This window comes from Mustela putorius, unplaced genomic scaffold (genome assembly GCF_011764305.1).
Source record: "Mustela putorius furo isolate JIRA1106 unplaced genomic scaffold, ASM1176430v1.1 tig00000480_pilon_pilon_pilon, whole genome shotgun sequence".
Lineage (NCBI taxonomy): Eukaryota > Metazoa > Chordata > Mammalia > Carnivora > Mustelidae > Mustela > Mustela putorius.
The window spans coordinates 3,059,244-3,082,897 of NW_025421397.1; the positions used below are offsets into that span (position 1 = coordinate 3,059,244).

A 23,654-nucleotide genomic window follows, 5' to 3' on the forward strand; every position below is an offset into this window, starting at 1 on the left:
GCGACGAGCGCGAGGGGCGGAGCCTGCCCGGCGTGAGCGGGGGACGCGTGGTGTGATTGCCCAGGAGAAAGGAAGGCGCTCCAGTTCCGGGTCAGGCCCTTCTCCCGCCTCCCTCGGCCTCCGCCATGGCGAGTAGCAGCGGTGCCGGGGCGGCGGCGGCAGCGGCGGCGAATCTGAACGCGGTGAGGGAGACCATGGACGGTGAGTGCCTCTTTCTCCCCCTTTACCTTGTCTCCGTGTCCCGCAGCCAGGGCGCCCAGGCGGCGGTAAGCCAAGAATGACTTGGGGTACACTTCCTGCCCCAAGGGGCATCCTTGGGGGTCCTCCCACGGGACCCGCCAGGACCGTAGTGCGGATGATGCCATCCTTTGAGAGTTGTCTCTTCGCTCTTGCGTAGTTTGTCGCGCGCACGACGTTCCAGCCCTCACGTCAGCCGGGCGCGCGCCTCGTGCCTCCCGCGCGGAACTCGCGCGTCTCCCGCTCCCCGCGCGCCACGCCCCTCGGCCGCGGCGGAGGCCGGGCGTGCTTTCCTGGGGGCCCGGCTTCAGGTGCGGCGCGGCGCGGGGTGCGGAGAGCGCCCTTGTCTCTCTCTATCCCGAGCGGGAACCCCTCTTCAAGACTGTAAGCCTCGTGCGGACCGTAGCCTCGTGTGTTTCGTCGCCGCTGTCCTTTGTCTCTGGCCCTAAACTAGGCTCTTCTTAAATAAGGGGCGAGTGAGCAGGTCGCCCCATCTGCGGAATTGCTCCGTTTCGTCTTGGAGCCCGCGACGCCGGTGTCCGAGGCTGTAGGTGTATTTACTTGTGGTCGCGCCCCAAGGGTCGCGGGTGTCAAGCCCGCGCACACGTGCTAGAAGATGGAGTGTCCTGGAGTTACCCTCTCTCTACTCTCTGATGCTGGTTCCGCCACTTTCTACTCCTGGGGGTGAGTTTGGACAAGCTACTACGACTACTCCAGTGAGCCTGGGTCTCTCTTTTCTATAAAATGAGGTCACTTCCTCCTAAGGTTCTTGTGGATATTAAATACCCATAGACCAGGTAAAGGCATATCGAAGATAATGAATCAAAAGATAGTTATTATTACCTTTGTGTTATATTACATGTACGTCCCACTTGCAGACTCCTTTGTCTCCATATTATTCACATCCACTTAGATGGTTTTGATGGGTGTTAAATATTGCCTTTTTTTTTTTTTTTTTTTTTTTCATTTTCCAGGGGATATTGACATTAGTCTCCATCTCTATTGAAACGTAACTGCAATTCTCACTCGGTAGTGTCGGCCTCCCGGCTCTGTCTCCCGGTCTGTTTCACTGTAGGCTCCACTTACTGATTCAGCCACTCCTTATGGGGCTTCCAGTAAGACTTTAGGCTTTTTCTGCAAGGGTTGGTGCTTTCTTTTTCCAGACCTACTTATATTATTGGAACATTTGCATCTCATTTTTTACATACCAAATATCTATTTTGCTGTTTCTCCAAAAGTAGAATTTAATTGTTTATTTTATTCATTAGTTTTAGAAGGGGTGAGGAACAGAGGGAGAGGTACAAGTGGACTCCGCTCTTGGGGGGCGGAGCTTCATCCCACCTCCCTGAGATACGACCTGAGCTGAAATCAGGAGTTGGACGCTCAACTGACTGAACCACCAAGGCGCCGCAGATTTTATTCTTAACACCATATTAATCCTGTTTCTCTTCCTTCTTGATGTACCACATTATACGTTTCCCCAGTGTCTGAAAGCAGAGCATTTCCATGAAATCTTTCCTAAAGCCAAAATGGTGTAGAGTGAAGCAGTTAGTATTGATTCATATGGAAAAAAATTTTTTGAGTGTTCTCAGACCAAAAAAATAACCTTTCTTAGGTTTTTCTGATATCTTAGGACATATCTTGTTAACAGATGCACAAAATAAATACAGATAAAGCACAGATGCTCCCAGACACAGTTCAGAGCTCTGGCAGCTTGATGGTGAGATGTTCAATGTAGTTCCTGGGGAAGGAGCTTGGCAGTGACACTCTAAGTGCTACGGTCATGCCCTGTGATGGCTTACCACAAATAAACACTGAACACTATTTTCATTTTTGCCTTTTTTCATAAAAGTGAAAACTCGGATTGCTTTTGGAGCAAAAATATCTACTAATATAAATCTTCTGTACAAGCAGAGTGGAGTAAGACAAACTTTCAAAAAGTGGGTGATGGTTGTATTGACTTACACCTTTGCTTGGAAGTCAGTGTTTGTTTTAAACGAATGGAGAGTATGAGGCCTCACTTCTGTCAGGTTTTATTAGCTATGTCAGCTTCCTTATTATATGGCCATAGGATCCCATTTGGATGGAAACTCCCATTTTAATCTCTGGTGGAACTATTGATGTACAAATGAGGACTGATTGTATTGGTTGGATCAGGATTTTTACTGAGAGAAGTATATGTAAAATGAAGATTATTGAGTGTAAGAACATGACAAAGTGAAGAAATAACAGATTTAAAACAAAATTCAATGAGAGTGTGTTTCTTAGAGAACACTGCTCCTCTAACACACAGTTCACCTACAAACCTCAAGATGGGAAGACCCCAGTTGGCAGTGAATCATCATTTGTTAAATGTGGCAGCTAGGGACTATCATGTCCATTAGAATTCTGAACTTCTAGAAAATCCCTGCTGTCATGCCATAATTGAAGTCCAGGAGAGTCTCATAAAATGAGAAGTTGAATTACTCCAAAGTTAATGGATGTTCCATGTTGTCTATAATAATTGAAGCCCAAAGGTAGACACAGAAGCACACTGTAAATAATTGACCATACACTGAACTGGAAAAATTCTACATGTTGTCATTTTATTTTATTTTTGAAGATTTTATTTATTTATTAGCACATGCACAGCCATGCACTAGTGGAGTGGTGCCCAGAGGGAGAGGCAGACTCTCTGTTGGGAATGGATTCCCTTCTCCGGGGAACCCCAGAATCCTGAGATCATGACCTGAGCCTAAGTCAGATGCTTACCCGACTGAGCTACCCAGGTGTCCCCATGTTATCATTTTATAGTCCCAAGTTCCTCCACATTCATTCCCAGAAATAAAACTTTAGCGCAGCCAAGGGGCTAGACAGAACTACCTAAATAACATTATTATTTGAAATTTTGTCAATGCGGGGTTTCACTCTACTTAAATCTAGCCATGAGAGTCAGAAGTTTGAGTCTGACTCTGCACTTTCAAGATTTAGTATATTCTCATCTTCCTCACTACTTCTCTCCCATCAGTACTAGAGTCGGCTAACAGTAGTTTAATCTTTTTGGTTTTAAAAGATTTTTATTTACTTCAGAGGAAGAGAAAGAGTGGGTAAACACAAGCATAAGTGGGGTGAATGGCAGAGGGAGAAGCAGACAGCCCGCTGAGCTGGGAACTCGATGCGGGGCTCCATCCCAGTCATGACCGAAGCCGCAGGCAGATGCTTAACTGACTGAGCCACCCAGGTGCCCCCGTAATTTAATCTTTTAATGGATCTGAATGATTTCAGGGTTGTAAAACTCAGCTATAAACACTTATATTTTTGTTGTGAAATGAAAGCATTTTGATAATGATATTTCAAAAATAGGTAGACTTTTTAATATATCTGTGTGGCTCAGTCTGAAAGGAACCTGACTCATCCTAGCCCTGATTTAGTATAAGCTCTTGTATCAATCCCCTGCTCTCATTTTTTAGTCCTCAACATTCTCTTCCAGATTCCTTCTTTAAAATGTTGGTCTTTTCTACTACCTCTCTCTCTGTTCTCCAGTGTACTCACTTGCCTCTTGTTTTTCAAAGTTTTGAAATTTTAGATACTATATTAATAGTTTCATACTTTGTTATTTTTGTATATTTTAAAATTTTCCTTGTGCCTCCAATTACTACTAGTAATCATGTTCTTTATAATTATAATAAAAATGAACCTCTTCCTTACCAGAGGGTTTCAGTGTAGGGCTACTTTATTATAGATCAGGTAGTAAACTAGAAGAAGGAGTTAAGAGAGTTCACAGTGTATACGGTGGTGTCGGTGAAACAAATGTATGGTCCCTAGGCTGTCAGTCTAGTTACTCATGGGGGAAGGAAAGCTAGGAATCTTTATTGCTTTCTTTTACCTCCCCTACCTTCTGTTTCTCACTAAGCCCTTTCAGTTCTTGCTTCATCTCAGATTTGACCACTTGTCCTAATCTCTCCTGTCCATGCCATCTACTTATCTGTCCCCAAGATGGCAGTAACTTAACGACTCCCTCTCCGTGGGTTTTCTGTCTCTTTTCAAGATCCATACCCTATTATGCAACCAGAGTCTTTTAAAAATGAAAATCTGATTGTCATACTCCCATTTTTATGTTCATTAATAGCTTCCTGAAGTTCTAAAATCTTTAGTAGAGCCTTAGTGGGTGTTTGTGTCTTGTCTTTTCTCATATTTTACACTTACGCTGCTCCTGTAATTACATTGCCTTTACATGAAGAACCTTTTGGATCTATGAAAGGTTCTTTACCAAGTTCTTTTTAGTCAGGGAACTTTTGCACAAACTGTTTTTTTCCCTCTCACTCTTCTAGCACTTCTTCCTACCTCTGCATTAGGTAGGTTGATTTCTTGTCACTCTTGAAGTGTAAACTTACTTGTCACTTCTTCACACAAGTCTTGCCTAAACACTATCTTTCACAACTATGTAAGACACCCTTCTAATTTGTTTTGGAGGTGTGCTTTTCTTATCCCTCTTTCCCATTTAAATAGGATCAGTTATTATTTAGTATCTCTCTTTCATAGAATGTAATTCCATGAGGATTGATTGGGACTGTATCTGTCTTTTCCACTACTATATTCCCAGCAGTAGTGTAGTAGGCACAGAATACACGTAAGGGCCAATTATACAGTAGGCACTGCAGAAGTACTTATTATAGATGGCTTATGAAGTTAGGAGGCAAAGATCTACATACATTTTACAAGAAAGCTTAAAGGAAGGAAATACTAGTCCTGAGATGGACCTGAAAGAGAGCATGGAGTTACATGGAGAAAAGAGAAAAGACACAGGAGAAAAGCATGAACTAAGGCATGAAGTCAGGAATAAGCAGAGCATTGATAGATGGGGTCTACCATGAAGAGAAAACTGGAAAGGAGAATTTTAGCAACAGATAATGGTGATGCTGATGATGGTGATAATGTTGGAGACCTGGAGTAGGGTCAGAGAGTACATGTTTTCGTTTGCTGCTGCATAACAAACCATCCCAGACTTGTATAAAGCAACAATTACTTGTCTCTCATGGTTCTGGGTTGACTAGGCTTACCAGGGTAATTCTCATAGAGGGCTTCTAATGCATTGCAGTTAATGCTGAATCTTCCTCCCTCACAGTCTTCTAGTTGACATGCCTGCAGCAGGGGCTGTTGTCTGGAACATGTGGGTTTCCTCCCACTTGGTGGCTGGGTTGCAAGGGAGAGTGCCTCAACGGAAGCTCTATCGCCTCTTTAAGTGTCAGAAGTCCTGCAGTGTCACTGTTGGGAGATGCAGCTTGAGCCCTGGTCATACCCCTACGTTCTTGCTCAGCAGGCCAAAAAGGCAAGGCCCTGGCTTCTCTTTCTTCCTTCTCTTTCTCAGCAGTCTATTTACAGTGAACAACTTGAGGGATAAGGTAACAGCTACTTCCATATAAAGAGCAAGTTTGCTAACTGCTGACTTTAAAAGTAGGGATTTCCCATGCTCACTGTTCTTCAGCTGTGAATACAGTCTGTCAGTGTAATGTGTTCTTTCATTCCTGTCAAAGGGAAAAAGCTACCTGGTTATTTCAGTGTTTGATGAAAAGGTATTCATAAGACTCGGTACTTTTTCTCTAATTTTAAAGTGTTAGCAAAAGACAATAGTACATTGTTAACACGCCAGAGGATAGCTGTATGAAATTACCATCATCCTTAATGTTAGTGTTGAAAGCATTCCAAATAAAATTAGAAATGCTTACTTTCACTGAATTTTTTCTAACCACTGATATGAAAGTTTAAGCAAATAATGCAGGATTATAAAAGGAAAAGACTGTTAGGAAGGGTATGAAACTATTATTTATAGGTAAAATGATTATCTAATTAGAAAACGAGAATTAACTGAAAAACTTCAGTAGAATTTGTTAAGGTGGCTGGTTACAAAATAAAAATAAGTCATATTCTAGAACATTTACACTAATCACCTAGAATATACCAAAGCAAGGTAGAATGCATTTGTGAAGACAGAACTCAAAATTAAAGAAATCGGTGGTTCACTACCAGAATTGATGATGATGGAGCACTTGGCTAAAACCTTCTGCTCGAAGCATATAAAAATGACAGGAAACAATACAAAAATGCAGTTATTGTCGCAGCCATGTTCAAAAACAAGAAAGGGAAATCTCCTGGTTAGAAGGGGAGAGGTTTTCCCCCAAAGAGGAGCAGATGGGAACCACAGTAGGAGACTGGGAATGGAACCTGACAAACCACTTGCCCTGCCTGAGTGAAGCTGGGGCCAGAAATGTACCATCTGCCATGGCCAGGAATTGGGAAGTACCGTCCGCATGTCTGTGGCTCTGGAGCCAGTGTGCTTCCGCTAGGTCTGTGCCAGAGGCCTGAGACCAGTGTGAGACTGCCCATCCAAGGATGCTTCACCTGTTCAGAACAGCAAGAAGAATCTCCTGTTGAAGAGGAGCTTCCAGGCAGAAATCACTAAGTACCTAAGGTAGTTGAAAAACAAACAACTCGCATGAGAACTGAAAAAAGAGAAGGTAGTAATAATAGCTGTTTCTTTGTGCACTAGATGCCAGTGGACACAGCATTCTGAGTATGTCTTATAATCCTCACAATGATCCTGTAAAAGAAGTACTATTAGCCCTATTTCACAGTATGATAAAGTAAAGGCACAGAAAGGTTACCTTTTGAGACACCCAGGTGGCTCAGTTGGCTAAGTGTCTGCCTTCAGTTCGGGTCATGATCCCAGGGTCCTGGGATTGAATCTCAAATCGGGCTCCTTGCTTAGCCAGGAGTCTGCTTCTCCCTCTGCTGGCTGCTCTCTTTCTTTCTTCCTATGTAAAGCTTTAAAAAAATAAATAAAAGAAAGGTAGCCTTGCCTACCAAGTAATGAAGGTGAAATTTGAAGTCAGGTGCTGTAGAGAGCAGACCCTTACCACTCTTTTGGTGCTTGCTTGAACTTGAAGAAACAGAAAACACAGATCTCAGAAATGGCCAAAGATAAGAATATAGCTTCAGTAAGTAAAGGCAGAAACAATAGCCACAAAATAAGTGGTTATAAAAAAGCATTTAACTGAAATAAGGACAAGAAATTAATGGGGGAGGATTAGAAATCTTAAAATAGAGTTATTGAAATAAATTCAGCAGATAACATGAATGACCACCTGCATATAGCTGAAGAGCAGTATTGATATGTCGGCTTGTCAAAACTGAAGAAATGAAACAGAAAGGACTGTCAGCTTCCAGCCAAGATGGAGTAACAAAACTGGATTTACACTTCTACCTGGAAAAAACAAAAACAAAAACCCAGACAAAATAATGATTTTCAGGGCACTGGACATCAGATGGTAAAGGGCAGTGATCCCAGAGACAGTAAATGAAGAGAGCCCAATCGTTGCCTGCTCTTGGTACCTTCAGAAAGTTTCCAGGCCTTAGCGCAGTTGGGGAGTGGTGTGGACCCCCAGGGTTAGCAGAAGGAGTTCAGAATCCAGGAAGACCAAAGCAGGTAGAGTTTGTAGGACAGAATACCTGAGAGGAAAGAGCTTACAGAGAGAGAATTCTGGAGACCAGTCGGAGGGTCCCCCTCAAATACTGAGCAGAGCTTTTGATTAGCACATGTGTGTGAGGAAAGTACCTACAAAGCTAGGAAAGGCATCCGGAAGAATTAGAGGGAACAGTACACAGTGCTCACCAAAGGCTGAAAACTGCTTGTATCTACCAGCCAGAATGAAAGACTTCGTAATTCATGAGGCATTTAGTAGAGCACTCAGGAGGGTGTTGCCTCAGTGATGAGAAACAATTAGCTGTATGCTAAACAGAGCTCTGATCCTGACTATATAAATCATAAGAGACTCAAAAGTATCAAACGTCATGAAATAATGAGATAACTGCATCTCATTACAAAGCTCAAGAATATGTTTGAAAATATTCTAAAAAAGAATATAGAGGGATGCCTGGGTGGCTCAGTTGGTTAAGCTGCTGCCTTCAGCTCAGGTCATGATCCCAGCGTCCTGGGATCGAGTCCCACATCGGACTCCTTGCTCTGCAGGGAGCCTGCTTCTCCCTCTGACTCTGCCTGCCACTCTGTCTGCCTGTACTCACTCTCTCTCTCTCTCTCTCTCTAACAAATAAATAAATAAAATCTTTAAAAAAAAAAAATTTTCTAAAAAAAAAAAAAAAAGAATATAGAAATATAAAAATAGCAACCAGCAAGGTAAAATTTACAATGTCAAGCATCTAATTAAAAATTATTAAGTATGCAAAGCTGGAAAATACAAGCCATGATAGAAAAATCAGTCAGTTGAAACAGACCTGAAACTTACACAGATATTAGAATTAGATGGACAAGGGCATTAAAACTGTATTCCCATGTATTCAAAAAGTTAAGTATAGGCACAGAAGACATTTAAAATAAAAAAAAACCTTGAGATTCTGGAGATGAAAATAAATGTCTGATATGAAGAAGTGAGAAGGACCCATCCCATAAACATCATGGGATGGTTTTTGTTTTTTGTTTTTCTTGGATGTTAGTTTTTTGAAGGAGTTGGACTTCATGTATCCTTCAAAATTGTTAACTTTCCCATTCATCTCAAAATAACATAGTTTTTATGCAATTCAAGTCAGAATCCAAATGGACTTCGTGCTTGGAATTGATTAAGATTTTTAGAGAGGGAAAGAGGCAGGGGGAGGAGCAGAGAGCGAGAGGGAGAAAGAGAATCTTAAGAAGGCTCCGCGCCCAGGGAGGAAATGCCGAAATGCGGGGCTGGATCTCACAACACTGAGATCATAACGTAAACTGAAATCAAGAGTCTGATGCATAACCACCTGAGCCACCCAGGTGCCCCTTGATCAAGATCTTTTAAGTTCGCTGAAAGAATAAAGAAGCTTGTGAAAGGAAAGATAACAAAGAATGTTTAACCTTCTGTATGTTGATAAATGTTTGTAATTACAATCATGGTTCTGACATAAGATAGAGATGCAACAGATCCATAGATAAATTGGAATTTACTATGTAATAAAAGTGACATCTTAACCAAGTAGTAGAAGGAGAGATCACTCAATAAATAATGTTGAGGAAATTGGCTTATTTTTGGGAGGTGAGGTTAGATCCTATCTTCTACCCAAACTCCAGGGAGTTAAATGTTTATAGGCAGGCAGGAAATAAACTTTGAAGTGATGGAAGGGAATACTGGTGGATAATTATATAATCTTTGCATGGAGAATAACTTTCTAAGTATAATGCCAAGGGAAAATATTACAGGAAGCCATAGATAACATGTTGACCATTGACTTTAACAAATTCTAAACATGCTCTGGGGACCAACCACCATAAAACAAAATTTAATGAAGCCGATGTATTTATATTCTGTGCTTCTCTTTGCTAGTGTTTCTTATGTCAATTATTTTTATAAACTATAGTAAAATGAAGTATTATAAAAAATGAAGTTAAAAAATAAGCTTTCATTTTTTACTATTAGATTTTAATGGACATGGTTACTTTGTCAAATTGTAGAAGATTCTAAGTACTCTTAAAGGCTTAAATATGTATATTACTGAGCAGTTCCACTTTTAGGAATTTATCCTAATGAAATAAAATGAAGTTATCATGTACAGATGCTTATCATAGGATTATTTCAGTGGGGAAAAATGAGACCCACTTAACTCTTAAAATAGGATAGTTAAGTAATGTATGTGTTTTCATAAAACGGGATGTTATGAAACTAAATTACATTGTAAAAGCGTACTAAAAATGGAGAAATGTTCAGAATAATCCTGATTATGATGCATATATTTAAGTAGTAAATGGTAGACTGTAAATCAAAGTGTAAAAGAGCAGTTATGTGGAGGTAGGGTTTAAGTGTATTTCTGTATTACATGACAATTTCAAAATCTAGTGATGTTGTGCTAGTTCTTTGGTACTGTGCAGTATTCTATGAACTAAAACCAACGTATTGTTGTATACATTTTTTTACTGTAATTTTTTTTGAAGTTTCTTCTGTGTCTTTTTCAGTTCTGCTGGAAATTTCAAGAATTTTGAATACTGGCTTAGATATGGAAACTCTGTCTATTTGTGTACGGCTTTGTGAACAAGGAATTAATCCAGAAGCTTTATCGTCGGTTATTAAGGAACTTCGCAAGGCCACTGAAGCACTAAAGGTTAGAGTTTGTGTGTTAGTTCATTCTAAAGAAAGATTCTTTTGTTTAGAAGGTGGTTAATGAGTTTATGTGAAAGATCCTACTCAAATACTATTAAACTAGCTTTTGTCACCATCAGAAATTCTGAAAACAGAACTTAGTAGCAGATGTTCAGTTACAAAAATTGCTACTATCATGGACCACATTTTCTCTTCACAGAAGTCTCCAGGTATGTTTAGAATTTTCCTTGTGAGTAAAATTGTGTCTGTGCCCAAAACGATTTGTACAAGGCTAGTACCTGTGAATGTGACCTAATTTGGAAATTGTTTATCAGCAAGTATAATCAAGTTAAGATAAGATCATAATGGATAACGGATGTCCTTATACGACAAGGGAAATTTGGACAGATACACCCAAGAGAGCACCATGTGGAGACCCAGACACAGACACAGCCTCGTGACAGTGGAGGCAGAGATTGCAGTAGTGGCCTAGGATTGTTGACAGCCATCAGAAGCTACGAAGAGGCAAGGATCTTCTGCTAGAGCCTTCTGACTCTGTAATTTGGAACTTCTGGCCTTTAGAACTGCGAGAAAATAAATTTCTGTTGTTTTAAGTCACCCAGTTTATGGCAGTTGGTAATGGCAGCCCTAGAAAGCTAGTACAGGTTTCACTATTAGCAAGTGAGGTGCTGTTGTAACAGGTATCTACAAGTCAGGAAGTGGCTTTGGAGTTAAGTGTTGAGTAGAAGTTGGAAAATTTTACATACTTAATAGAAAGGACCCAGATTTCATTGAAGAAAGTGTTGGTAGAACTCGGGACATTAAAGGCAATTCTGTAGAGCAGGGAGACTGACACAGGGCTGGATCCCAGGGCCCTGAGGTTGAATGTGTTTTTTTACATGTTTTTTGGCCATTTTCTCTTACGAGATACTTTTCAAGTAGTTTTTCCATTTTTTTCTGGGTTGTCTGTTTTTTCTTTTGTATTGGTAGTCTTAAATATTCTGAATGTGAACCCTTTGTTAAATGTGCATATAGGTTGCTAATTTCTTTTAGTAATATTTTTAAATCTTTATAGGAACTATTCAAACTTTGTTTCTTTTTAAACCCAACTGTGCTTTCATATGACAGAAAGAAAAATAGCTGAATACTATAAGAATAAATAACGTTTCTGGGTACTTTGAGTCACAGCAATGATAGTGTACTGCTACTGCTGTTAGTAGTTTACTGCTGAGGAAACTGAAGCTTGTGGTGGCCAGCTTCTCCCAAGGACTTACTGAGAAGGAGTTGAGCTGAGATTTGAACTTGGACTCTGACTTCAGAGCTGTTAACTACTAAGTTTTTACCTACAATAAGTTCTAAAAAAATATCTAAGCCTGCTTTTTGAAAAAGGGTAAAATGTGATTAGAATAATGGACTGATATATGGGAACACTCCCTGGTTTAGTATTCTCTCATAATCCTGCTATTCAAAATAAAATGCAACGTCATAGTGTTTGATCAGTAAATTTCTGAAATGCTATTGGAAAATAATTTATTTAATAAACATCTCACACAACTGCTTGAATTTTTGTTGTTTATGTTGGAATTTGTCAGAGCAGAGGGAGGCAAAAGAGCATGAAGTTTTCATATTATAATGCATTTTCAGTGCCATACAGGAACCAGAGATAAATAACCTAGCTGATGGGATAAAAGAGAAACTGACAAGTGCTTTGGCATAGCACTTCCTTCCTCAAAATAAACTCAAGATTTTAGGATAGGAGATTCAGAATTTACTTACTTGACATAGCTTTTTTAGCTTTGAACATGCTAGTTACTCCATAGTGAGAATAGTGGACCATAGTGAGAATAGTGGACTTTAGTGAGGTACAGGAGGCAAAATCAATAATTAAGATAAACAAAATCAGAACACATTACCCGTTGAATGGAAGATTAGTCTCACAGACACACACAAACATATTTCTCCATAAACAGCAGCCAGTATGCCAGTTTCTCATTAAAACTAGATGGGGAGGAGAATTCTGAAAAGTGCCTAGCAAAGAAGAAAAATCTGTTAATTTAGAACTTTTTTCTTTAAAGGAATTTTTGAAATCTGTTTATAATTTTTATTTAAAAGTGCTCATAATTTTAAAGTATTTAAATACCAAAATATAAAGAAGGAAATAAATAATTCAGAACCACCCAAGAGATAATCAGCAACATTTGGTGAACACCATTCTGTCATGCTACTTTAAAAATAAAAAATAATACACTTCATGGATTAAGGAATAACCTTTCACATGTGCTTATTTTCTCTTACTTGCTACTGGTAGGTTGGGATTGGGAGCTGGTTAGCTCTGAGCTGCACTGTGAACCATACCTAGCTTTTCTTGGCCACCCTTTAGACTTTTAAAGCAGATGGTGGTTTTCTCCTTTTTGGGTATGCTGCTAATTAATTTCTCACTTTATTTTTTGTCTGGTTCTTTCAGAACTAATAATAGAGTAAGGAAAAACTGTCCCTGTTGTGTTCTACTGCCTTTGCCTAGAAATCCTAGTGATTAGAATTTCCTTACATGGTACTTAACCTCTCTTTTAGAATGTGTAAAATAGGGGCATCCGGGTGGCTCGGTGGGTTAAAGCCTCTGCCTTTGGCTCAGGTCATGATCCCAGAGTCCTGGGATTGAGCCCCGCATCGGGCTCTCTGCTCAGCAGGGAGCCTGCTTCCTCCTCTCTCTGTCTGCCTCTCTGCCTACTTGTGATCTCTGTCTGTCAAATAAATAGAATAATTCAAGGACATCCTGAAATATTGCAAGGGGCTATTGTTCTAAAATATCCAGTTTTTCCTTTGTTCTTTAGTTAACTATGTAGAAAATTGCAACAGTTTTTCATTAATTGTTTTGTCTTCCTCACAGTTTGTATATTGATATTGTTAAATCATTTATACTAAAAGAAGCTGATTGTGTGTCACATGCGTCAGTTTCTTTGCATCAGTAGATGTGTCACATTGTATGTATCTCCCACAGCATAAGTAGGACTGTTAATTGAGGTACAGTTCTTAAAAATAGACTATCTTTTTTTCGGTTTCCATGTCTTTTAATGAATACATTTACAGGTAAAATAGGCTTTATTTTTATGAATGATTCTATCAAACACTGAACTTTAGTATTGCCTTCTCAAGGCTAATATTTATGTATAGGCAATCATTTACATATTGTGGCTTCAGAAATTTTGGGCAAAACCTTCTTCATGTATCTTCTACTTTAGTACCAAGGTGCCTTGAAATGGACTATTATTGATACACTTTACACTAATAAGCCTTGCCCTTTCTCTTGGAGCTGTCCTGTATGATCACTGTTCCTAGGGGCAGTGATGCATCTCCTCGCTGTAGGAAGGTTTGAATGGTGTGAGGACACTGGAGCTGTACAATTTGGAGTTGGGAGAGAAATAAGGGATTTAATAAGTCTTGTGTTCCTACCCATCCTCCCATAGGAGGGAATAAACTTCTACAGGAAAGCAAAGTGTGGGAAGACTGCTAAAGTTGGTTTTTCCCAGGGCCGATGCTTATGAAATTTTGGAGTCTAATGGTAACTGGAGCTCTTTAGGAAGCCCTTGCTTTCCTTTCAAACAGAGGAGTGCTATATTCCTATAAGAGGAATGCTGTACAAGGTTGATGGCTTTCTTAGTTTAGGTGAAAATACTTGTTTCATTGTCTGTTTCTTGGAGGAGAATCTCTAAAATTAGTATGAAAATGGAATGGGACCAGACAAATTAAATTGCATTAGAATTAAGGTATTTTAATTTTTAAAACATTCTAAAATTGTTTATATTATTTCAAGTCTTCTTTGAAGTAAGTAATACTGAGAATGGGGTTAGGAAGGAGACTAAAGGTTTGCAGCTAAAGCTAATGTAAGAACCTTTAAGGGTAGAAAGAAATAAGAAGCCTTTGGAAAGAGGGAGATTTTCTCCAAACTAGTTTCTAATCCTTGTAAATAATAAACCCAAAGAAGCAAAAGGCTAATTGGAGTAGCCAACTATATGGGCAAACAAGGTAGGTTCTGCTGATTGCAAAGAGAATGTTTCAGATTGAGTTAACTACAATTTTCCCAGCATGTTAAGGGATTTTCATGAAAGGGCTCTGAATTTAGGCTAAACTTAAAAGTATTAACTTAAAAGTTTTAATTAAGAAGTTGAAATGTAGGGCGCCTGGGTGGCTCAGTGGCTTAAAGCCTCTGCCTTTGGCTCAGGTCATGATCCCAGTATCCTGGGATCGAGCCCCCCGCATCACGCTCCCTGCTCAGCAGGGAGCCTGCTTCCTCCTCTCTGCCTGCCTCTCTGCCTAATTGTAATCTCTCTCTGTCAAATAAATAAATAAAATCTTAAAAAAAAAAAAGTTGAAATGTAAATGAATTAAAAGTTTACTGTGTATCTCTAAAATTAAACTTAGCTAAAACCATCATATTCATATTTGGCATTAGGAAATTACTTGTTTAAATCCTTATCTTTTAGAAATATGTATCAAGGGGCGCCTGGGTAGGCTCAGTCAGTTGAGCATCTGACTCTTGATTTCAGCTCAGCTCATGATCTCAGTGTTGTGAGATCAAGCCTCCACTGGGCTCCTTACCAGGCTAACTAAGCCACGCAGGGAGTCTGCTTCTCTCCCTCTGTCCCTCCCTGAGCGCATATGTGTGCAGTCACTCTTGTCTCTTTAAAATCAATAAATAAATCTTTTAAGAGGGAAAAGAAATGTCTCAAATCATTTACCGATGACTTACATGGTGTCTGAAAATTTCTGCAGAATAATCAGAGAAAGTATAATAGTTCATGGTATAGGTAAACCAGGGTTAGCCCTGTGCCCATTATTCCCTTTTCCCCTTTTTTCCTCTACTTTCTAACAGGTTTTTTTCATTCTTAATCCCCTTTTCACGCTATAATGAAACATGCAGAAACAGACAAGCCAATAAAGACTGGATAAGGTGGATACAGTGTGTGGAGAAGGTCTGCTTGGGTCAGTTTTTCAGATAGCAGTGTATTTTTATATTAATTGTATTATTTAATACGATGCAACAATTTTCCACTGTTAGCCTAGCAGTCAGTTCAAGAGGTAGTTCTGATGTACTGCAAAAAGTGAAAACCTCACTGCATTATCCTCCTAAAAGTGGATATGTGGAGGAGGCATCGTTTGTTAATGACAGTGCAGTATTGACAAATATATCTCCATGGTTTCTCTTTTTTCGTGGTTTTATTATAATGAAACTTACTTTCTTGTTCTAGGCTGCTGAAAATATGACAAGCTGACTTTCTGGAGAAATCCTGATGAGATACGTCAAGCTCTTCAAGAGAATTTGAAGATTGCATTGTAGTCAGGAATGTACAATGAAATTACTGCATGTAGCATTGTAGAAACATTTTCCTTTTTAAAAGAATTATAAAACCATAGCTTTATAAATCAGTGGAAAATGGCTTACAGAGAGAACTATCAGATGTGTTTATATCACATCCTACTTTTTTTTAACAGCTCTAATGCGTTGGCATCGCTGTATTCATATTTATGTATTCCTTATTTATAGCTCTGATAGCTTTAATTTTCTAAGCAGTCTGTCTATCAGATGTGCACATCTGCTGTGCCTGGTTAAAGTATAGTGGAACCCATCAGAAGTAATGTAGTAGTTATGACTTGTTGACATTTCCATTATAAAATTTAATTTTGAATTGTTTATGCAAAATAACTGTGGATTTGTGTTGTATTGGGCTAAAAGTTGACAGAATTTCAGCCACCATTTGTGAAATTTGATTTAGATTTACAGCGTATATCAGAATCTTTTTTATAAGAGCACAGAAATCATTTGTTTTAACCTGTTCTCCTTAAAGAATATTTAGTTTTTTAAACATGAAAGTTTTCCTGGCCCTTAACAATAAGAACCAGATCATTTTTTGTATTGACTGAAAAATAAAACTTAGAAACTTAGATTTTAAAAGTAATGATAGTGCTCATTATTGTCATTTGAACCATTTAAATTTAATGAAAATATTAATTGGTAATATTTTTCTTTCTAAGTTCTATACTCTGTAAATGATGGCCTAAAAAACAATGCATAATGAAATATTTCCAATATGCATAATTCTTTAATTTTATTACATAAAAATAGTTTGAGTAGTTACCTAATATATCCTAATATACCTAATATATTATTACCTAATAATCACTAAATAGGAAGAATCTGTCAACAAATAATATTTTCTGAAGGAATAAAGAGTCTGTTCATTAAACAAAAACTATATAATCAAGTGTTGTGTATCAGGAATTATAAGTATTCCTTTCCAAGGTCACGTTTTGTGTCATTATTTTTTCCCTGAAAGTTTTAGATAAAGCGATGGTTCAAAATGAATTTTGGAAAATGAAGGATAGTGTTAATTCTGTTCTGTAGCAAAATCTCGATAGAATATTTTATCCAAGAGTGATAGGATTTTAATCTGGTTTTATTTTAGATTTTGTTAGCTTCCATTTAAATGATAGTACAAGTTTTTACTCTTTAGCAGCATTTTTGTACTTCAGACAAAGTAAGGCTTAGTATTAGTAATTAAGTGACAGCCTTCTGTTGTAAAATCTAGTCGTGATTATTTAGACTTTGTAAGCGCCTAGCATCTTTACCAAGGACCCTGGAAGGTGTATTATTGGCAGACTCAGTTGGGAGACAATAATGACTTGTGGTAAGTCATTTATTTGGTAGTAAACACTGTAAGTTCTGTATGTTGTTACCCAGAAAATCATAAAGAGAACATTTTTGTCAAGCTCCAGAATTGATATATACTCTTAGGCCACAAGAGTTAATAGTTTTATTTATTATTTTGTAGGTTATTTATGTATGATACAAAGCAGGAAAATATATTGAGAAGGCATTATGTTTACAGAGAGTTTCTTTAAGTGTTAAATGTAAACATATATTTTTAATGCATACTTCAGTACTATTTAAAAAAATCAAAACAAATTGTGATGATACAATTGGCAGTTGATGATACCATTATGCATGTTGTCAGTGACAAAAATAAAACCATTTTGGTAGTATTGACATGTACTTTTGATTTAATATATACTTTATGAACATAACTCGTTTCTGTAGGTATTCTGTATTTAGATAAATACTTAGGATTATTTAAAGGCTCTATAATTTACAATGTAAAATTAGGCTTGAGGTGTAAAATATGCTTTTCTCCTGGTAGTGAAAGGAGAACGCTACATTAACATTGCCCCAGTCTTGGAAGCAGCTGGCATTTCAAATATATGTGAGGTTATATTTTCCTTTACTTCAAGTAACAGATTCTTTACATAGTGGGAGACTACAAAATTTCATACATGTATCAAGCATACTTTAGTGTTTTTGGTTTTTTTTTTTAAGATTTTATTTATTTATTTGACAGCAGAGATCACAAGTAGGCAGAGAGGCAGGCAGAGAGAGAGAGGAGGAAGCAGGCTCCCCAGGGAGCAGAGAGCCCAATATGGGGCTCGATCCCAGGACCCTGGGATCATGACCTGAGCCGAAGGCAGAGGCCCCAACCCACTGAGCCACCCAGGCGCCCCACTTAAACATTTTCTAATAACTGAATCAAGTATTAGTTTTTATTTTTTTTTAATTTTTTAAAAAATATTTTATTTATTTATTTGACAGAGATCACAAGTAGGCAGAGGGGCAGGCAGAGAGAGAGAGGAGGAAGCAGGCTCCCTGTAGAGCAGAGAGCCCAATGTGGGGCTCGATCCCAGGACCTTGGGATCATGACCTGAGCCGAAGGCAGAGGCTTTAACCCACTGAGCCACCCAGGTGCCCCAAGTATTGGATTTTAAACATACTTTAATTAAACTTAAAAATTCAGTTCTTCACACTAGCCACATTTTTTTATTGTAAAATATATACAACAGAAAATTTGCTGTCTTAACCATTTTTAAGTTGTGCAGATGAGTAACAACATTCACACTGTTACACTACCATCACTACTATCTAGAACTTTACATCCTCCAAACAAACTAGCCATTATGCAGTGATTCCCCACTCTCTCTTCCTTTAGCCCATTTTTCTAGGTAAATGTTTTTCTGTTTTCTGTTTCTAAGAATTTTACTGTTCTAGGTACTTCATGTAAGTAGAATCATGTTACAGTACTTGTCCTTTAGTGCCTCTTTTTTCACTTAACATGTCTTCAGGATTTGTCCATATTATAACATGTATCAGAATTTTATTCCTTTTTAGAGCTGAATAATATTCCATAACATGTATTTTCCACGTTTTGTTGATCCATTCACCCAGTGAATATTTGGGTTGTTTCTGTCTTTTTTGGCTATTGTGAATAATGCTGCTTTTAATATTGATGTATAAATACCTGTTCAAGTGCCTGCTTTTACTGCCTTTTGGTATGTACCCAGAAGTGGAATTGTGGTTCTCACGGTTGCACCTGAGAAAAGCACAGGAGCCAGGAGACCACACTGCTAAGTAGCCAGGCTCTGGTTCTGCCTCAACGATTTGGGGCAAGTTACTACTGAGATTCATTGTCCTTCTCTGGAAGATGGGGAATCATCCCTGATTCACAGACTATGTATGGAAAATACTTTACCCAGGACCTGAAACATTAAATGCTTATTTTTGCCCACACCTTCCATTGGGCCAAGAGGAAGGGCTATTTAAGAATTAGGCATAAAACTAGGATAGTCAAGCAAACTAGGTGCTCATGAACAAATGTCTGATTTCCAGGCAAACTTTGCACTTGGATGCTTTTTCCTCATTTGATCTATAGGAGCCTCACTTATTGACAAAGCTACTTGATAGCTTTGTCAAGTATAGAGCCAAAAGATAGAGCCAAAATCTTTTAAGACATCATAAATTACAAGTTTGGCTGTCTTTTTTTTTTTTTTTCCTTAAGATTTTATTTATTTAAGAGAATGAGAGCAGAGAGAGAGCACAAATGGTGGGGAAGGGTAGAGGGAGAAACAGACTCCCCATTGAGCAGGGAGCCCAATGTGGGGCTCCATCTCAGGACCCCAGGGTCATGACCTGAGCCAAAGGCAAACGCTTAACCGACTGAGCCACTCAGGCACCCAGTTTGGCTCTCTTTGTTAGGAAACTGTTAAAGAGCTGATTTTCTTTTCCCTAAATCCATTTGTTGAAGCCCTAACTCCAGTACTTTGGAATATGTATATTTTTGGAGAGCCTTTAAAGAGGTGATTAAATGAGTCCTTTAGGGTAAGTCCTAATCCAAACTGACTGCTATACTGTATAAGAGGAAATTAAGACGTGCAGAGGTCTGAGGGATGCATATGCTTGGAGGAGAGATTGAAGAAAGAGCAGAGCGCAGCCATCTGCAAGCCCAAGAGAAAGGCCTCAGAAGGAAACAGACCTCCAAAAACCTCGATCTTGGACTTCTGACCTCCAGACTGTGAGAAAATAGATTTGTTGATTAAGCCTTCCAGTCTGTGGTACTTTGTTATAGCAGTTGTAGCTAACTAATATATAAACATAGATATAAAGTACTTATAGACAAAACATTATAGTTAACACTTGGCTTAGTAATGCCTATAGACTAAATAATTTGGGAGGATGAAATAAACTAGAGGTTTTTGTTTGTTTCTAAAGAACGTGATGGGCTGCATTAACTCGTCATTAGTAAAGAGTTTCTGTGTTCAGTCCTACTCAGAACTGAGTTGAAAATAACCCAGTGATCAGGCAGATACTTGGGAAGCCAGAAATCTGAAAAAAATAATGATTTTGGTTGGCGATCTTCTGAAATAATGTATTTCTTATTTTTGAGGTACATGGACCTGTGGTTCTAGAGACTGACTCATTGAAGGTTACCATTTAAATTAGTAGAAACCTTTGGGGAAATCTCCATCTTATGTGGCAGAAATGTGTGTCTCGCTAGCATTGAAACCCATATAAAGTGGTAGAAATTGGTTGAGTCATTTATATGCAGGTGAGTTGAAGAGTCAGAAGTGAATTGTATCACTGAGAAATCAAAATGATAGCCTACTGTGGCTTAGGACCTCATAGAAGGAAATGGATTAATACAAAAGTGCTCTGATACTCACCAATGGCAAGAGTACTTATACATTAATTCCATAAAATGAACAGTTGGATTCTTTAATATAAGAAGAAAATGGATTTATTTTATGAATCAATAAAACATTTGTAAATGTAAACAAAATTGTCTCTGTGCCTCTTTTAAAAACTGGGCCTTCAGTTATTTTTACATAAATTATTGTCACAAGAGGGAATCCTCGGCAGAATTAAGGAACAAAGGACAGAAAGGATTTGCAAGTGAGGACTGAAGGCAGGCAGTCTAGAAAAAGTAAATCTTGTTTGCACGTTTTTGGCAGTGAACTAATTAATTAGTTGGTATTCTGTCTTTGAGTAGGCTTGGTAGTAGCAAATAAACCCATTTTCATGGTTTGTGGATTCTCCAGGAAGCAGTGAGTCCTTGCATCAGCACCTCCACTTTGTTGAAATCAGGTCTGCATGGTTTCCCTCATGAGGATATCTCATTATATGGGATTTTATAAATTCTCCAGGGAATTTTAATGAAATTTCGAGCACTTTTACAAAGAGAAGGAGAAAACTGACAATACAGTGTTAGAAAAGAAGCCAGTGCATTGTGTAGGTGTGTAGGAAGGAAGTCACAGTGGCTTATTCTGGCTGAAATGTAAAGTTTTATTTAAGGAAGAGTAGGAGAGGGCTTGGAAAGGCAGGCTGAGGCCACATTATGAACATCGCTTCACAAGTCTTTTTATTCTGTAGATAGCAAAGAAAGGAAGAGACATGATTAAGCTCTGTTCTGGGCCTTGCTTTGCAAGCGAATTAATAAATGCAGGATGGACTGGAGCAGGGAGAAACTAAAAGTAGACTAGGAGGCCACCACAGTAACCCAAACCCAAGTGCTCAAGTCAGGTAGATTCGAGAGACATTACAAAAGAAAAACATGGGATATAATGGTAACTTTTATGGGGAAAATAGAGAAGAAATCGGGTGACTGAATTCTTTTTTTTTTTTTAAAGATTTTATTTATTTATTTGATAGATCACAAGAGGCAGGCAGAGAGAGAGGGGCAAGCAGGCTCCCCGCCAAGCAGAATCCGATGCGCGGCTCTATCCCCGGACCCCGGAATCATGACCTGAGCTGAAGGCAGAGGCTTTAATCCACTGAGCCACCCAGGCGCCCTGGGTGATTGAATTCTTAACCCCGATACCAAAGATTAAGTATCAGTAAATGGAAATCAAAAAGGGAATCTAGGGTCATCTGAATAGCTCGGTTAAGTGTCCAACTCTTGATTCAGCTCAGGTCTGGATCCCAAAGTCCTGAATTCCATCCCCACATTGGGCTGGGTGTGGAGCCGACTTTAAAAAAAAATCTGGTTTTACTGGAAAAGTGAATTTTTTTCTTTTATTAACATGTAATGTATTATTTGTTTCATGAGTACAGGTCTGTGATTCATCAGTCTTAGGTCACAGCACTCAACATAGCGCATACCCGCCCCAGTGTCCATCACCCACTCCCTTCCCCTCCAGCAACCCTTAGTTTCCTGAGATTAAGAGTCACTTACGGTTTGTCTCCCTCTCTGGTTTCATCTTGTTTCATTTTTCCCTCCCTTCCCCTATGATCCTCTCTCTTGTTTCTCAAATTCCCCATATCAGTGAGATCGTATGATAATTGTCTTTCTCTGACTGACATATTTCACTTAACATAATACCCTCTAGTTCCATCCACATCATCGCAAATGGCAAGATTTCATTTTTGATGGCTGCATAGTATTACTGTGTGTGTGTGTGTGTGTGTGTGTGTGTGTGTGTGTGTGTACCACATCTTCTTTATCCATTCTTCTGTTCATGGACGTCTAGGCTGGCTCTTTCCATAGTTTGACTAAAAGTGAGTTTTATTTTAGACATACTATATTGAGCATATATATTAAATTTCACCCTTGCCTACCCTTCTGATTCCCTTACCAACTTCATTTTTTTTTCCTCACAACAGTTACACTCTAATGCAATTTATTTCTACTTATTGACTATTGTCTATCTCCCTCTGCCTGAAAAATCTGCACAAGGCAGGGACATTTTTTGGTTTTGTTCATTAATGTGTCTCAAGGATCTTGAACAGTTTCTGGCACATAATAAGGGCTCAATAAATATACATTAGATGAATGCAAGGGCAGAGTTGACATCCAAGACAAGATCTACCATGTGGCTGAAAAATAACAAGATTGAAAACGTCCTATGTGTAAAGCACCAAAGCAAGACACTGTGGTGTTCTACACATATCAGGTTGCTTACAGCTACCATGGGGGATTAGATAGCATTCTCCCATTGCAGATCAGGAAACTAAGGCACAGAGTGCTAAAGAAATAGATCATCAGGAGAGTGGTAGAGTCAGGATTCAACCCTAGATAAACTGGTTGTAGAGCCCGTGTACCATAGTGTCTCTCACTGTATATCTCCATCTCATGGGGTGAAGGGGCAAACTGGGAGAAGGGACCAAAAGAGCTTGGGAATCCAATGCCCACAGGTAGTAGTTGACACCCTGGAACTAGACTGTGGAAGTATAATAAAAGACTAATGATAGTTGCTTACCTTGCCCAGGATTGTCCCATTCTTTTCTTAACCATGCTACTGCTGATGGTGGTGGGTGGTGAATTTTTGTGGCATCTCTGCAGATATACGTAATAATTTAAGACAAAGTAAACAGATTAAAGCCATTCATTTTCCAGAAATACTGTACTTGAATTTCAGTGTTGGGCTCTATATACCAGAAGCTGGTACATCTGACAGCCTTAACTAGCAGTCGAGAAGTGTATCTGTTAACAAATAACACCGTGTCCATTACAATAGAGCAGAATCCTGGGGTATCTTATGGGTCTATGGGTCTCCCATAGCTGAATGGAAATACAGGCAAATTCTATCAGAAGCAGTCTCATTATCACTTCTAGTTCCTAAGAGCAATAAATTGTCAGATACACACTTGGTGAGTTACATCAAAAGCCTTTAAAAAGATTGTTCTGATAAACTGAGGGTTGATGGAGGGAGGTGAGTGGGGATCAGTTAAATGGGTGACGGCTGTAAAGGAGGGCACTGGGGGTGAACACTGGGTATTAATATGTATGTAAGTGATGAATCACAAATTTAAAAAAAAGATTGTTCTGATAATTATGCTTTCCAGAAATATTGGAAAACCGTTTCATTTGTTAAATTTTTTAGAGTTTATCTGCTCTGCCACCAACACATGGCCTTTTTATTGTTAAGAGCTACACTTTATACTTGAGTTTGTTGACTGCTATGTGTGGAAATATCTAAATAAATAAACTAATGTTAAGTCATAAAAACAAC

General features: G+C 38.8%; 1 protein-coding gene across 1 annotated transcript; it reads left to right on the top strand.

Moving 5' to 3' along the window:
- The first annotated feature begins 12 nt into the window (after positions 1–12).
- Positions 13–17,366, top strand: MZT1 (mitotic spindle organizing protein 1). The gene is made up of 3 exons (XM_004775073.3): positions 13–201; positions 10,205–10,350; positions 15,575–17,366. Exons 1-3 carry the CDS (start codon positions 126–128, stop codon positions 15,596–15,598), a joined length of 246 nt encoding a protein of 81 aa, XP_004775130.1. The 5' UTR covers positions 13–125; the 3' UTR covers positions 15,599–17,366.
- Positions 17,367–23,654: the final 6,288 nt, after the last annotated feature.